This window comes from Nerophis ophidion, linkage group LG13 (genome assembly GCF_033978795.1).
Source record: "Nerophis ophidion isolate RoL-2023_Sa linkage group LG13, RoL_Noph_v1.0, whole genome shotgun sequence".
In the NCBI taxonomy this organism is placed as follows: domain Eukaryota; kingdom Metazoa; phylum Chordata; class Actinopteri; order Syngnathiformes; family Syngnathidae; genus Nerophis; species Nerophis ophidion.
The window spans coordinates 8,360,544-8,375,331 of NC_084623.1; the positions used below are offsets into that span (position 1 = coordinate 8,360,544).

At 42.3% G+C, this 14,788-nt stretch overlaps 1 protein-coding gene across 1 annotated transcript; it reads right to left on the bottom strand.

Moving 5' to 3' along the window:
* Positions 1-9,896: 9,896 nt before the first annotated feature.
* On the bottom strand, positions 9,897-14,325 carry LOC133564186 (frizzled-7-A-like). The gene has a single exon (XM_061918330.1). The coding sequence runs from the start codon at positions 13,847-13,849 to the stop codon at positions 12,152-12,154; it is 1,698 nt and encodes a 565-aa protein (XP_061774314.1). The 5' UTR covers positions 13,850-14,325; the 3' UTR covers positions 9,897-12,151.
* Positions 14,326-14,788: the final 463 nt, after the last annotated feature.

Sequence of the window (14,788 nt, forward strand, 5' to 3'; positions counted from 1 at the left end):
TGGCGGAAGCGGGAATCGAACCTGCAACCCTCAAGTTGCTGGCACAGCCGCTCTATCAACCGAGCTATGCCGTAGTTCAGCCAAAAAGATAGTTTCCTAAGGTGTATATTTTCAAAATTGCAGTCTTAGACTTCTGATGTTTCTCCTAATTTATCAAACACTATCCATCCATCTATTTTCTACCGCTTATTCCCCTTTTTGGGGTCGCGGGGGGGGGGCGCTGGCGCCTATCTCAGACTAAACAGGAGATTAACCCTTTTAAAAGATTATTTCCTGTGTTTCACAACATTATTGTGTATGGCAGGGGTGTCCAAACTTTTTCCACTTTATGGGGAGGGGCGTTTTGATATTTTTATTTGGTAAAAAAAAACAAAAAACAGTTTGGACACACCTTCTTATTCAATGTGTTTTCTTTATTTTCATGACTATTTACATTTTAGATGATGTTTTGGTCCTCCTGTTGGAGCGCTTTTTGTTAAATACTGTTTATAGATCGTCTTTACTTTTGTGTTTTCCTCCGTTCGGAGTGATTTTCGGTTGTTCCTTCTTTTTCTGGAACCTTTTCGCCGAGTAGTTTATTTTAGTGATTATAGATAATGTTTTTTCTTGACTCGGGAGGTAAAAAGAAATTGTCAAAATAAAAGCCTGTCTAAAGTCCCAACTCTGCATCTGAGTCCAAATCCTTTTATCAAAGTGTGACACAGATTTACTTATATTTCGTCATTTCAAGTTCGTTTGCTTACTGTGTTTATGAAGAGTCACCATTTGAACCCAATTAAAAAGAAAAGAGGATGTGTAGCAATTGATAAAGTAGCTAGAATGTAACAATAAGCACTAACAATTCAGTTTAGTTGTACTCCAAGTCACCAATTAAGTTTTATAATAAACTTATTATATTTCAGCCTATTTTTTTTTACCATTTTTAATAATGAGCTATGACAATTAATGTACTAAAAAAAAATCAGCATGTCATAGTCCGTGTTAGCTTAGCTTAGCTAAATTGGTCTCAACAAGGCCTCACTCTATTCACTGTGAATCTAAATTAACTTCAGTTTTTTTGACAGTTTACTCACCAAGTGTTTTGTGAAGACCGCTGAATAAATTGCGGCGCTCTTTTTTTAATTAGACGTCGAGTTTTGGAATGTTCAAGTTTCGGCTAAAGTCTTGTCTTTCTCCCCCCAGGCTGGGTCACGTGACTCACGTGCACGTTGTCCTCAACGTGCTCGTGTCCGCTTGTTTTTTAAAGAGGTTACGTCATCGTGTTCTTCACAGGGCGCGGACGTCCCATTTTTTTTAAGTGCACTAGCAAGCTGTCGCCTGAAGAGGTCGCTGTTGCGCAACATTCTCATGCCAGCATGGCGGTCCAAGGTAAGTTATTACTGACTGTAAATGACACACAACTGCGTTACTATTGGAATTATCCGCACATGTTTACATATATGTTTATATAAATATAAGTGCACATCAGGTTAGACAAGGGACTCCTATTTTCCGCTTTCAATTATAAGATTAACTGCATTCACCGGCTATGACATAACGATTAATAGTCATTTGAAGGTGCGCATGCCTACAGGGCGCTAACTCTCCAAAGTGCTTTAAACATAGACATCTTATAGGAAACGCGACGCAGGGCCGCCATCTTGGAGTGGTGATCCGCTCCACTCAGTGCAATTCATTTGGCAGGAGCAATAGACTTGCCAGAGCATTTAATTAATTTTACCTCACTGAATACCACTGATTTTCACGTGTTTTTTGTTCATACATGTAGCTATGATAAAGGACACATGTTTTGGCGTGTTTTATTATTCGTAGTCTGCTTAATAGTAATAGAATATTCTTATATGCTATAAGTGAACAGACGTCCGAGATCAAAACTGGGAATATAATCCCAGAGAAGGGGGGAAAAACTGTCAGCTATTTTTATGAGGTACTCTCCAAGGTTTCTCATAGTCATCATTGTCACTGTCACCGACGTCCCATTGGGTGTGAGTTTTTCCTTGCCCTTATGTGGGCTCTACTGTGGATGTCGTTGTGGTTTGTGCAGCCCTTTGAGACACTTATGATTTTGGGCTATATAAATAAACATTAATTCATTGATTGATTGGCTTCTTAATGTCTAATTATTAATATATTTAAACTGCATTTTTGTTGGTTGTGTCTTTCTTACACACATAACTATAGCCAAATCTACCGTACTATCAACAAAAATGATTCCCAGGCGTGGCCACCGCTGCTGCTCACTGCTTCCCTCACCTCCCAGAGGGTGATCAAGGGTGATGGGTCAAATGCAAAGAATAATTTTGCCACACCTAGTGTGTGTGTGACAATCATTGGTACTTTAACTTCAACTTTATTATTATTATTATCATTATTATTGTTATTATATAGGGATGAACCCACTAAATTTTAGGAAAAATAATGGTTTTGCATATATTAGCTAGTTACACCAGTAATATTAAAGACTGAAATGAGGTCCCAAACTAAATCTTGGAAAAAGTACATGACCGCACACACCGTGTGTGTGTGTGTGTGTGTGTGTGTGTGTGTGTGTGTGTGTTTGTGTGTGCATGTGTGCGTGACAAGCCTGAACACCAGGCAAATTCCTCCAGCCGGTAAGCAATTTCCATTCAATTTAATTGCTAATTGTGAAAAACATAGGTATTAAAATACAAATACATGTCATGTTTGTTGTGCTAAACCACTAATGGTAACATGTACACGGCAACGGTGGCGTGTTTGTTATACAATTTTTTTTCTTTTGAAAAGAATGTCACTGAGCAAGTCACAAGTCACCTCATTCACAATATGGCCATGTGGCGTGGGAATATTCCTCTGAGAGAAACATGATCATTGTCCACCTCAGGGCAAATATCAGGCAGTTGTTCAACTTGTTTTTGCGCAGGCACTTTCACATAAGTCATATTTGCACGCCATACTAAGAACATGCACAAGTGAAGACGTAAATGAATGTGAAATTGGTATTTTAAAACTTTTCGGAACTACAGATTTCACCTGTTGGGCCTCTATTGCGGATTGTAGGCGAGGAACCACATTTTAAAGGGAATTTGTACTGTAATTATGTTCTGTAAGGCAAGAAAGCAGAGGTTTCTCTTTTTTTACGCATTCTAAAACGTAAATAAATGTTAGCAAAAGTCAGCTAACAATAGATCCAATTGGAGTCACTCCAATCTGCCGTTAAAGCCTTTTAAAAAACATCCAAAAATCCCCCTTTTGCAGATTGCAAAAGAGCCAGATTATAGCGTAGTTGTTCACTTGCATCTGTAGTCCCGAAACATAAAAACACAAACACAGAAGCATAACAAAATATTCTAATGTCAAAAATACAGACACAAAAAATAAAAATAAATTAAACTAATCAAAGTGACAACATTACTGTGATTTTTTTTAGAAACAGGTAGTATCTGTCACATTCATAATAACGTGTAATATTTACAAGTTGTGCTCATTTTAGGCACACAGCGGCGTATTAATTTCACGGACGCATCACAACGTTCGTTTTTCCCTACAAAAACAACCACACTACTAATCATGGCAGACTTGGTTAGAGCCAACAAAGACTACTTCGGGACAAATGATGACCCAGAAACTTATATTTTGGAGCCTGATTATAAGGATGACGATGTACAAGTTTTAGAAGCTGCAGTGTAAAAAGCAGATCTAGCATGTAGCAGTATTGCTAATTGCTAAACAAGATATAGAAACTACGAACATTAATAAAACAATCACTTACTGTACAATGTCTGCTCTCACTCGGATGCAGACTGATGGGACGTTTGTATCTTCTTGTTTGGATGAAGAATTAATCACAAACATTCCATCCGATGGATGGATGGATGGATGGATGGATGGATGGATAGATGGATGGATGGATGGACGGTAAAAACATTTTAAAAATGTGCCACAAACAAGTGTCTTTTCGCATCTTTCTCACAACATTCGGGTCTAAATTGGATATGAAAGTTGACCGACTTCTCGATTTTTGACCACACCCTTCTACTATCTTAGGTCCGAGAGTCAGCTCCAGCTCGTGGTGCCCAAGACCAGACTTAAAACCAGGGGAGACAGGGCCCTAAGCTCTGGAACACTCTGCCCCTGCATGTTCCAACTGCTCCCACAGTGGACTGTTTTAAGTCTCGTCTTAAGACCCACTTTTATCCTCTGGCTTTTAACACGATGTGAGTTGTGTGGTCCTCTGTGTTTTTACATTTTTATTTCTATTTATTGTTTTCAATCAGTCAATCAATGTCTACTTATATAGCCCTAAATCACGATTGTCTCAAAGGGCTGCACAAGCCACAACGACATCCTCGGCTCAGATCCCAGATCAGGGCAAGGACATTTTAACTGGTTTTACCCTTTAAAATCATTCTTAATCATATTTATATTTTCACTCCTGAGGCCCGAGAGCCAGCTCCTGCTTGTGGTGCCCCAGACCAGACTTAAAACCAGGGGAGACAGAGTCCTAAGCTCTGGAACACTCTGCCCCTCCATGTTCCAACTGCTCCCACAGTGGACTGTTTTAAGTCTCATCTGAAGACCCACTTTTATCTTCTGGCTTTTAACACTACGTGAGTTGTGTGGTCCTCTGTGTTCTTACAATATGATTTATATTTATTTATTTATTGTTTTCAATCAATCAATCAATCAATGTCTACTTATAAAGCCCTAAATCACGAGTGTCTCAAAGGGCTGCCCAAGCCACAACGACATCCTCGGCTCAGATCCAAGATCAGGGCAAGGACATTTTAACTGGTTTTACCCTTTAAAATCATTCTTAATCATATCTATATTTACACTCCAACTGCCCCCACACTGGAGTATTTTAAGTCTTTTCTTAAGACCCACTTTTATCCTTTGGCTTTTAAAGGCCTACTGAAATGAGATTTTCTTATTCAAACGGGGATAGCAGGTCCATTCTATGTGTCATACTTGATCATTTCGCCATATTGCCATATTTTTGCCGAAAGGATTTAGTAGAGAACATTGATGATAAAGTTCGCAACTTTTGGTCGCTAATAAAAAAGCCTTGCCTGTACCGGAAGTAGCAGACGATGTGCGCGTGATGTCACGGGTTGTGGAGCTCCTCACATCCTTACATTGTTTAAAATCATGGCCACCAGCAGCGAGAGCGATTCGGACCGAGAAAGCAACGATTTCCCCATTAATTTGAGCGAGGATGAAAGATTCGTGGATGAGGAAAGTGAGAGTGAAGGACTAGAAAAAAAAATAGAAGGCAGAGCGATTTAGATGTTATTAGACAAATTTACTAGGATAATTCTGGAAAATCCCTTATCTGCTTATTGTGTTACTAGTGTTTTAGTGAGATTATATGGTCATACCTGTCCAACCTGAAGGTCGGAGGGGTGTGGCCACGAGGTAAACCACGTTTCTCGACAAGGCGAAGGCAGCCGATGCTTCCTCCATGTTGGAAGCATCCGATGGTCGGGGGCGGCCGGTGCGAAAAGGCAAGAGAGTTCGCAGCTGCCTCTTTGACAGGTGCAGGTCGAACGATGCAAGCTCTCCACTCATGTCTACAGTAAGAGCCGACTTATTACCACCATTTTCTCACCGAAACCTGCCGGTTGACATGTGGTAGGGAACCATGTTCGCTTGATCGCTCTGTTCCATAGTAAAGCTTCACCGTCATCTTTCGGGAATGTAAACAATGAAACACCGGCTGTGTTTGTGTTGCTAAAGGCGGCCTCAATACACCGCTTCCCACCTACATCATCTTTTTTCTTTGACGTCTCCATTATTAATTGAACAAATTGCAAAAGATTCAGCCACACAGATGTCCATAATACTGTCAGGCTTTGCTTCTGACAGTTTGACTATGTTTTAGTTTTTTCCTCTGCATTTGTCTTTGTTTCCTCTGTGTGTGTAGTGTTTCCTGTCAGCGCTCTTATTTTGTTGGTTTCCTGTCTTTCTCCCTGAGTGCTGTGTTCCCCCTCAGCTGCGACTGATTGGCACCTGGCCACACCTGGTGTCAATCAGTCCGATCCTATTTAGACCATCCAGTCACTACTGGATTATTGTATTGCATGTCGCACTTGTCATTGCTACCTGTCGTGTCGTATACTGTCGTGTCAATGCAGCGTTGCGGTAAGCTATGTTTGATAGCGTTTTTTAGCTTACTGTCTTCTGTTGCCTGCTTCCAGTTTGTTTTATAAGTACAAGTACGACTTCTGTTTTCCATGCTGAAGTTCCTTTTTGTTTTCTAGCTCCCATGCTAGCTCTCTTAGTTTGTTATCCGCCCACGTTCGTGCTTTTTGTTTGTACCATTTATTTTTTTGTTGTTTTTATTCAGTCATCGGTGGAGCCAAGGGGGATATTTGAATATTGTTTTTAACATCGTTGTGCAGCACTTTGGAAACATTTTTCTTGTTTAAATGCGCGATACAAACAAAGTGTTGAGACGTGTATTAGACGGGCACTTTTTGTAGCAAACAAAAAGGTTTTCCAAACGAATTTGGGCTCATCAATTAAAGGGAATATTTGTCAGCCACAGCACCTCGCGCAGGATTGAAAGGCATACATTGTTGGCGACTTGGCAACATTTCGTGCTGAAGCTGCTTGACAATGGAGCCTGTGTGTCACTGCTGATATCTGATAGGTCATATGTCCTCCCTGGACTGTTTTTTTCCCCCTGAGATGCCAGGAGGGCTCAAAATCTCTGCTGCTTTATTACCAACCAACAAAAAACAAGTTTGGCACAACTCGATACGGAGATGGTTTTGTCGACCTAGCAGGCACGGGACAATGAAACAACGTTGAGAACTTGTTGGATTCCAAAACTAAAACGTAACATTGAAACAACGTGCTTTTTGACGTCGATTCAACATCGGGTTTTGACGTTTATTTGACCATTGAAATTTGCTCATTTCCCAACCGGGAACGTGGATCCAATGTTAGAAAATCAACCTTGTCTCACTTTACAAATACAACAATCTTGCGATGTTCTTTCCAATTAAGTCAGTTTTAAAGGACATATACAGTAAAGGCCGCCCGAGTGGCTCTCTGGAGATTTTTCAAAAATGTATGAAAAATGGTAAAAGAAGAGGGGAAGAAAAATGATAAACAATATATTTTTTGTTTTAATATGGTTTCTGTAGGAGGACAAACATGACACAAACCTCCCTAATTGCTATAAAGCACACAGTTTATATTAAACATGCTTCACTGATTCGAGTATTTGGCGTTCGCCGTTTTGTCCTACTAATTTTGGCGGTCCTTGAACTCACCGTAGTTTGTTTACATCAGGGGTCAACCCAAAATGTTGGACCAAATATACAAAAACAAAACTGTCTGGTGCCGCAAACAATTAAAAGCCATATTACATACAGATAGTGTGTCATGAGATATAAATTGAATTAAGAGGACTTAAAGGAAACTAAATGAGCTCAAATATAGCTACAAATGAGGCATAATGATGCAATATGTACATACAGCTAGCCTAAATTGCATGTTAGCATCGATTAGCTTGCAGTCATGCAGTGACCAAATATGTCTGATTAGCACTCCACACAAGTCAATAACATCAACAAAACTCACCTTTGTGCATTCACGCACAACATTAAAAGTTTGGTGGACAAAATGAGCGAGAAAAAGAAGTGGCATAAATCACGTCTGAGAAAGTCAGAGAGAGTTATGCATGTAAACAAACCAGGGTGAGTTCAAGGACCGCCAAAATTAGTAGGACAAAACGGTACATTTGGGGACCACTGGTTTAATCCATCCAGCGGGGCATCACAACAAAATTAGGCATAATAATATGTTAATTCCACGACTGTATACAGCAGTATCGTTATTAAGAGTTGGATAATATCGGAATATCGGATATCGGCAAAAAAGCCATTATCGGACATCTCTAGTCATTTGGAAACATCTGCCCAGGTCTGATGTACAAACCCCGTTTTCATATGAGTTGGGAAATTGTTTGTCTGAACCTTTTGATGATATTATGGAGCGTAGATGTTGAAATCCCTAAATTTCTTGCAATTGCACTTTGAGAAACGTTGTTCTTAAACTGTTTGACTATTTGCTCACGCAGTTGTGGACAAAGGGGTGTACCTCGCCCCATCCTTTCTTGTGAAAGACCGAGCATTTTTTGGGAAGCTGTTTTTATACCCAATCATGGCACCCACCTGTTCCCAATTAGCCTGCACACCTGTGGGATGTTCCAAATAAGTGTTTGATGAGCATTCCTCAACTTTATCAGTATTTATTGCCACCTTTTTCAACTTCTTTGTCACGTGTTGCTGGCATTAAATTTTAAAGTTAATGATTAGTTGCAAAAAAATGTTTGAGTTTTAACATCAAATATGTTGTTTTTGTAGCATATTCAACTGAATATGGATTGAAAAGGATTTGCAAATCATTTTATTCTGTTTATACCAGGGGTGTCCAAACTTTTTCCACAGAGGGCTCGCACACAGAAAAATTTAAGCATGCGGGGGCCATTTTGATATTTTTCATTTTCAAACCATAACAAAATATATTGGGGGTTTTTTATCCTTAGGGCTCCTTAGAGCATAGAGGGTCTCAGTCACTAAAAATAGGTCAAATTATTATTTTTTAATTAATGCTTACAGTAAATCTCTATGTCAACATGAGGTTGATATAAAGTAAAACAAATAAGGTTTTATGCCTTTTCTGTCAAAGACAACTTTGTTTTTATAGTAAAACTGAAATATGCAGTATTTAGATAGATAGATAGTACTTTATTGATTCTTCCAGGAGAGTTCCTTTATTTAGCAATTAAAGCCCTCAAAGCAGGACACCATTGATTTTAATTATTTAATATTTTTGAGTAATCACAGTGAAAAGTTAAATAAAATCCTACTAAATATATTTGAGATCCGAATGGTTCCCCACTCATTAAGTGATGCCTTTTTATTAGTGTTTTTTTTTTACTTTTAACACTTAAATTTCAAGATCAACTTCCGATTTTAGGTCTGAACTATTATTTTGTTTTGTTTTATGCTCTTTTGTCAAAACTTTGGTGTTTTTATATGGCAACCACACAACATATGCAATATTTTTTCCACATAAAACATTTTAAAGTGATAATTTTTAAGTAATAATTCATTATAACATAGATTTTTTTTTTTAATTTGAGCAATGGAAAAAAAAAAAAATAAAGACAAAAGGAAAAAAAAAACTGCCAGCATGGCAGCTTTATGTTAACATCGCCACTTTTTCTCATTAGATTTCACCTCATTCCACTTTTTATTTTTGCAATACTATCAATTTTGCAATTTTTGCAAAATGTGTGGCATGCCGGTAAACAATTACCGTTATTCCTTGAATTGCCACCGGGGCGCTAATTAATTTAAAACCTCTTCTCATTCCTGAACTTACCAAAGGCATGCGGTAAAAGTAAGCATGTGCTAATTATTTTAAAACCTCTTCTCACTCCGGCACTTACCAAAGGCATGCAGTAAAAATTTGAGTGTGATGTAAGCTTGGACCTTAAATCCTACTTAATAGCTCTTAATCTTCTTACTTTTATGCGATATCAAATTACCGGTATTGAAATCAGCCTCCTCCATTTTGAAAATGATGACAGGGGAAGTGTCACTCGTGACGTAACGAGTTTGGCCAGGCGGTAATACTAAGCATGCGCTAATTATTTTGCCAAGCGAGTTTGACCCGGCAGTAATTCAAGTCAGGTGCATACTATATACCCGGCGGCAATTCAAGGAAATACGGTAGCTGTGGGCCGCACTTTGGACACCCCTGTTTTATACTAACATCTAAAACAATTTCCCAACTCATATGGAAACGGGGTTTGTACAATCCACGTCATATCAATGTCTTGTACCTGCTGGGAGTATCGCATCAAATTCCAATACAAAAAAAAAAAAACACAACCCTTTACAAACCGTATCACTTTTATTCAGACTGTACAGACACAACAGGCGTTTTGAAAAACAAGTAAAAAAAAAACGACAAAAAAAATGAGACAAATGAGCATCCCCATAAATACAATATGCCTATAAGAAGTTGGATTACTTGCATAATGTTCCTATCCGCCACACACTCGCACACACGCAAACATGCATAAAATCTGAAATGATGTTGATACAAAAACAAGACCGGCGAGTCTTGCATCATTTACTCCTTTCACCCTCCCAAACATTCATATGGGGACGCTGCTAAGATATGACTATGAAAATGAGTATATACAGTATGCTTACTAACATCGCGTAGTGTATCCAGAATATAGCTTTTTGAGATGGGAAAAATAAAAATAACCCCGCATTTCTGAAAAAAGGCTCTTTTTTCGTTATTTACAAGTAGAAAAATTGTGCATCGCTGATGCACCGGCGACTGTTTTATTCAGCCACTTATTTTAAGTTGGCTGGTATAATCAGTTATGAAATCAAGTTGTTGGGTTTTTTTCCCCGTCGCATTATAAAATGCAACGTGCAAGAATGTCTTCTCGGCACTACGATTTCATGACTGAGCGGTACTCTCCTGTAGAAAACATAAAGTTGTTTCATAAGACACTTGGTTGACAGTTCTTACAAACATGTCCGATAGTATTACATTGTCAGCTTGTAAACAATTCCAGGTCATGCAAATATAAACGCTCGAACACACACACACACACACACACACACTCACACATGTACTCGCAAACACTCAGACCCTTGTGACCTTTGACCTTGTCTGTGTTCCCCCCAGCCCCCGATACTTAGGACGGTGATTCTCAAACTGCGGTAAACCCAATTAAATATTCAAACACAGTGTGACCTTGTTTGATGAGGTGGCGACTTGTCCAGGGTGTACCCCGCCTACCGCCCGAAAGGCAGCTGAGATAGGCTCCAGCACCACCCCCTCGTGACCCATGTAAGGGACAAGCGGTAGAAAATGGATGGGTTAACGTTGGTCGTTACGGTGGTCCAAAGTTTGAGAACCACTGACTTAGGACATCAGGCACCAGGACAGAAACATGGCTTCTGTAAGTAGCGCCGTCCCTCGGTTCTACAAGTCTCGCGATAGTTAAAAATCAACGTCAAATCTCAGTCTGGGTGTGGAGCAACTTTAAAACAAAAAAAAAACAAAACAATTCATCCCCTGGCGGATTTAGTCAAACCCATTTCACACATCTACATGTAATAAAAACAAAGAATGGCAGGCTTAAGTGTGAACAATCGTCTTTATCTAAGCAAGAATAACATTCAGGATCCACTCCCACAGAAGAAACCCATTACAGTCTTTCTGATGTGGGGTCCGGTTTAGAGACCACACACAGAGACTGAGCCGTGTGTGTGTGTGTGTGGTCTCTAAAATCCGCCCATTGGTACCGATGAGTTCATGAAGAAACACAACACAAAAACTTCAGAAGCCAATTGAGACTCAAACTGGTTTAGACAGCTCAAAACGGTTGATGGGATGTAACAGTTCCAGACCCGACACGAGAAACCCACCAGGAATTTAGTCGCTCGCTTTGTAGTGTAACAGTCGCTTTTTTTAACACTTATTTTAAACAACCTTTTTGTGCAAACCAACACAAACAGTAACTTCATTCACCTTCGGAGTGAACATTCAATGGAGGAGGAAATATGTTTAAAGAGATTTCTAGAAGAGTTGTGGGCCGCCCCTTTGGCAACCGGCCACTGCATTAATCGAACTTATTCGCAGTTCAGTCTCCCATTACTGGGTAGAGTAACTTACAACGTGCAATGGCAGAGGCCGGGTAAGGCCGAAGAACGCATTCACAGTCAGGAGACTTTCTAAGGCCCGTCAGTCTTATTTTTTCCGTCATGCTATGTAGGCCACTGGGAGAGTGGACACACCAAGTACATTCAACATGAAAGCTAACATAAAGGATGTGACGAGTGAATAATAAAGATAACTTCAAGTCCGGTGTTTGTGACAAGTCCATGGAGCGGGGACCCCCCCCAAAATTACATACAAGAAGAAGTTTTGAGGGTTGCTTGAGAGGGAAAAAAAAAAAATGCAGATTGTTCAATTCCGTACTGAATATGTGAGAGTTGTGTCTGTGAGCCTGTGGACTAGTTGTCGCAAATAGAAAAAAATATGTCCAAAATAGTATAAAAATGAAAGCTATTTGACCTCATTTTCTCTTTATGGTTATTGTAATTCTGTACCTTGTTCCACTTCACACTGTCGTTTCCCCGTGGTTACCGTTGCTAAGGCGCTTGTAGAACCGCCTCCACGACTGCAGGGTCTTGCCGGACCAGACCCAGAAGCCAGAGGTGATACCGACGATCATGGTCATCAGGTATTTGATCATGAAGACGGTGAAGTCCGGGGTCATGGGGGCATAGTTGTGGAGCGGACAGGGCACGGCGAAGCGTTTGCACGTCTGCATGTGCCAGGTCCTCTCCCAGTGCTCCCGGAAGGCCTGCTCGTAGAAGTAGCAGGCGATGACGATGGTGGCCGGCACCGTGTACAGCACGCTGAACACCCCGATGCGGACCATCAGCTTCTCCAGCTTCTCCGTCTTGGTGCCGTCGTGCTTCATGATGGTACGGATCCGGAAGAGGGACACAAAGCCGGCCAGGAGGAAGGACGTTCCGATAAACAGGTAGACAAAAAGCGGAGCCAGGACGAAACCCCTCAGGGCGTCCACGTTGAAGATCCCCACGAAACATACTCCGGTCAGAACGTCGCCGTCCACTTGACCCATAGCCAGGATGGTGATGGTCTTGATGGCGGGGACGGCCCACGCGGCCAAGTGGAAATACTGCGAGTTGGCTTCGATCGCTTCATGGCCCCATTTCATGCCCGCTGACAGGAACCATGTGAGGGACAGAATCACCCACCAGATGGAGCTGGCCATTCCAAAAAAGTACAAGACCATGAAGAGAATGGTGCACCCCTCCTTTTTTGTCCCCTGGGCCACAGTCCTGTAGCCGTCATCCTTGAATTTATCCACACAAACAACTTTGTCCTCCAGGAAGAAGCCGGCGGCGTACGCCACAGCCACCATGAAGTAGCAGCCGGATAAAAAGATTATCGGCCGCTCGGGGTATCGAAAGCGCCTCATATCCACCAGGTAGGTGAGCACGGTGAACAAAGTGCTCACACAGCACAGGATGGACCAGATGCCGACCCACAGACGGCCAAATTTCACCTCGTCCTCCCGGAAATACATGATCCCGGTGGGCTTGGCGGGTTCACAGGGAGCCCCGCAGTCTTTCACCCCCATGAATTTATATCCCAGGTAGGACGGAACCTCCAGCTGCAGCGGGCAGGAGAACTCGTGTTGCGGGTTGTGCTGGGGAGGCTTGGGTCGGCCCATGCTGGGGGGAAGGGTCACCAGCTCGGGCGCGTACGGGGACGACGAGGAGCCCGGGCTGCTGGGCTCTGACGTGTTCTGACCCACGCAGATCTCCCCGGCTCCGTGGACGGGGAACGCCTCGCAGCGGAGCCTCTCCGGCCACTGGAAACCGAATTTGTTCATCAGGGCTTCGCAACCCTGCCGCGCTCGCTCGCACAGGGACCGACACGGCGGGATGGCTTGTTCCAGAACCGTGCAGACGGGAGCGTACATGGAGCAGAGGAAGAATTTGAGATCGGCCGAGCACTGGACCTTCACCAGGGGGTAGAACTGGTGCACCTCCAGCCCGGCGTCTTCTTGGTTGGTGTGGCCCAGGAGGTTCGGCATGATGGTCTGGTTGTAGGCGATGTCGGTGCAGAGCGGGATGGAAATGGGCTGGCAAAAGCCGTGCTCCGGGATTGATATCCCGTTCTCGCTGTTGTAGTGTTGAGCAGACGCCGGGGTGAAGGACACCCCGCACAGCAGCCACATGATCCGCACAAGCACAGAGCTGGTGGTGGACCTGGCCGCCATAGTTGAGAAGGAGGAGGGGGAGGGGGGAGGGAAGGAAAAACTTTGATCCAAGTAGGGCGACTCAATAAGGGTCCAAATCTACATTTAACGTCCCAAGGCGTCAATGGTAGTCTCAGGCAGGCTCACCCACGGTCAAACGGTGTGGCTTGTTTTTTCAAAGAGTCACATCCAAGTAAATCCTCCGTCGTGTCATGACTTCTTGATGGTCTTTGTAAGTGACTCCAAGCAGCCCACTCTCACTTCTCCCGTGGAAAAAAAAAAAACACAAAAAACCACGGTCCTCCAGAAAGATTAAAAAAAATGTGGGGGGGGGTTGACGACGACGCGCACCGGCGAGCTTGAACCGAGTGAAACGCTTCGTCGGGGAACCGAAAAAAAAAGTCTTAAATGGCCATCTTTTGTGGCTTGACTCCTCCGAGTGTCGGCTCTCGGGCGGCTGGAAGTCCGCAGGCTCGCGCTCGTCACTCCGCGACGGTTTCAAGGCCGCCCCGCCATTCACAAGACCACCCCCCTCCCCCTTTCAGCCGGCCGCGGAGCGCCTTGAAACCGCCGCGGCGTCTCAGCCAATCGCGGCGCTTGTTTTCCTACGGCGCTCGTCGCTGATTGGCCAGCGGCTCCCCACAGTCGGGAGGAAAATATGCCACGGTAATTAAATTACTCTAGAGATATTACCGAAATAATCATAATTTCTGCTAATTTCTCGAGAAAGTGAGTGACGGAGTGGAATAAATTGAGCTTTTTTCGCAGTTTGTGAATAATATCCTTTTTACCCTCACCGTGACACAATTTTTTTAACAATGACTTTTTTCCAGGCTTGAGGCTTGCATTGTGCTTAAGTGGTTTAAATGTATAAAGTTCTAAGCATGCGTCCATTACCCCTAAGAGGTTTATATTTCACACAACACCTACAGCAACAAGCAATGTGGGAACAAACACTAA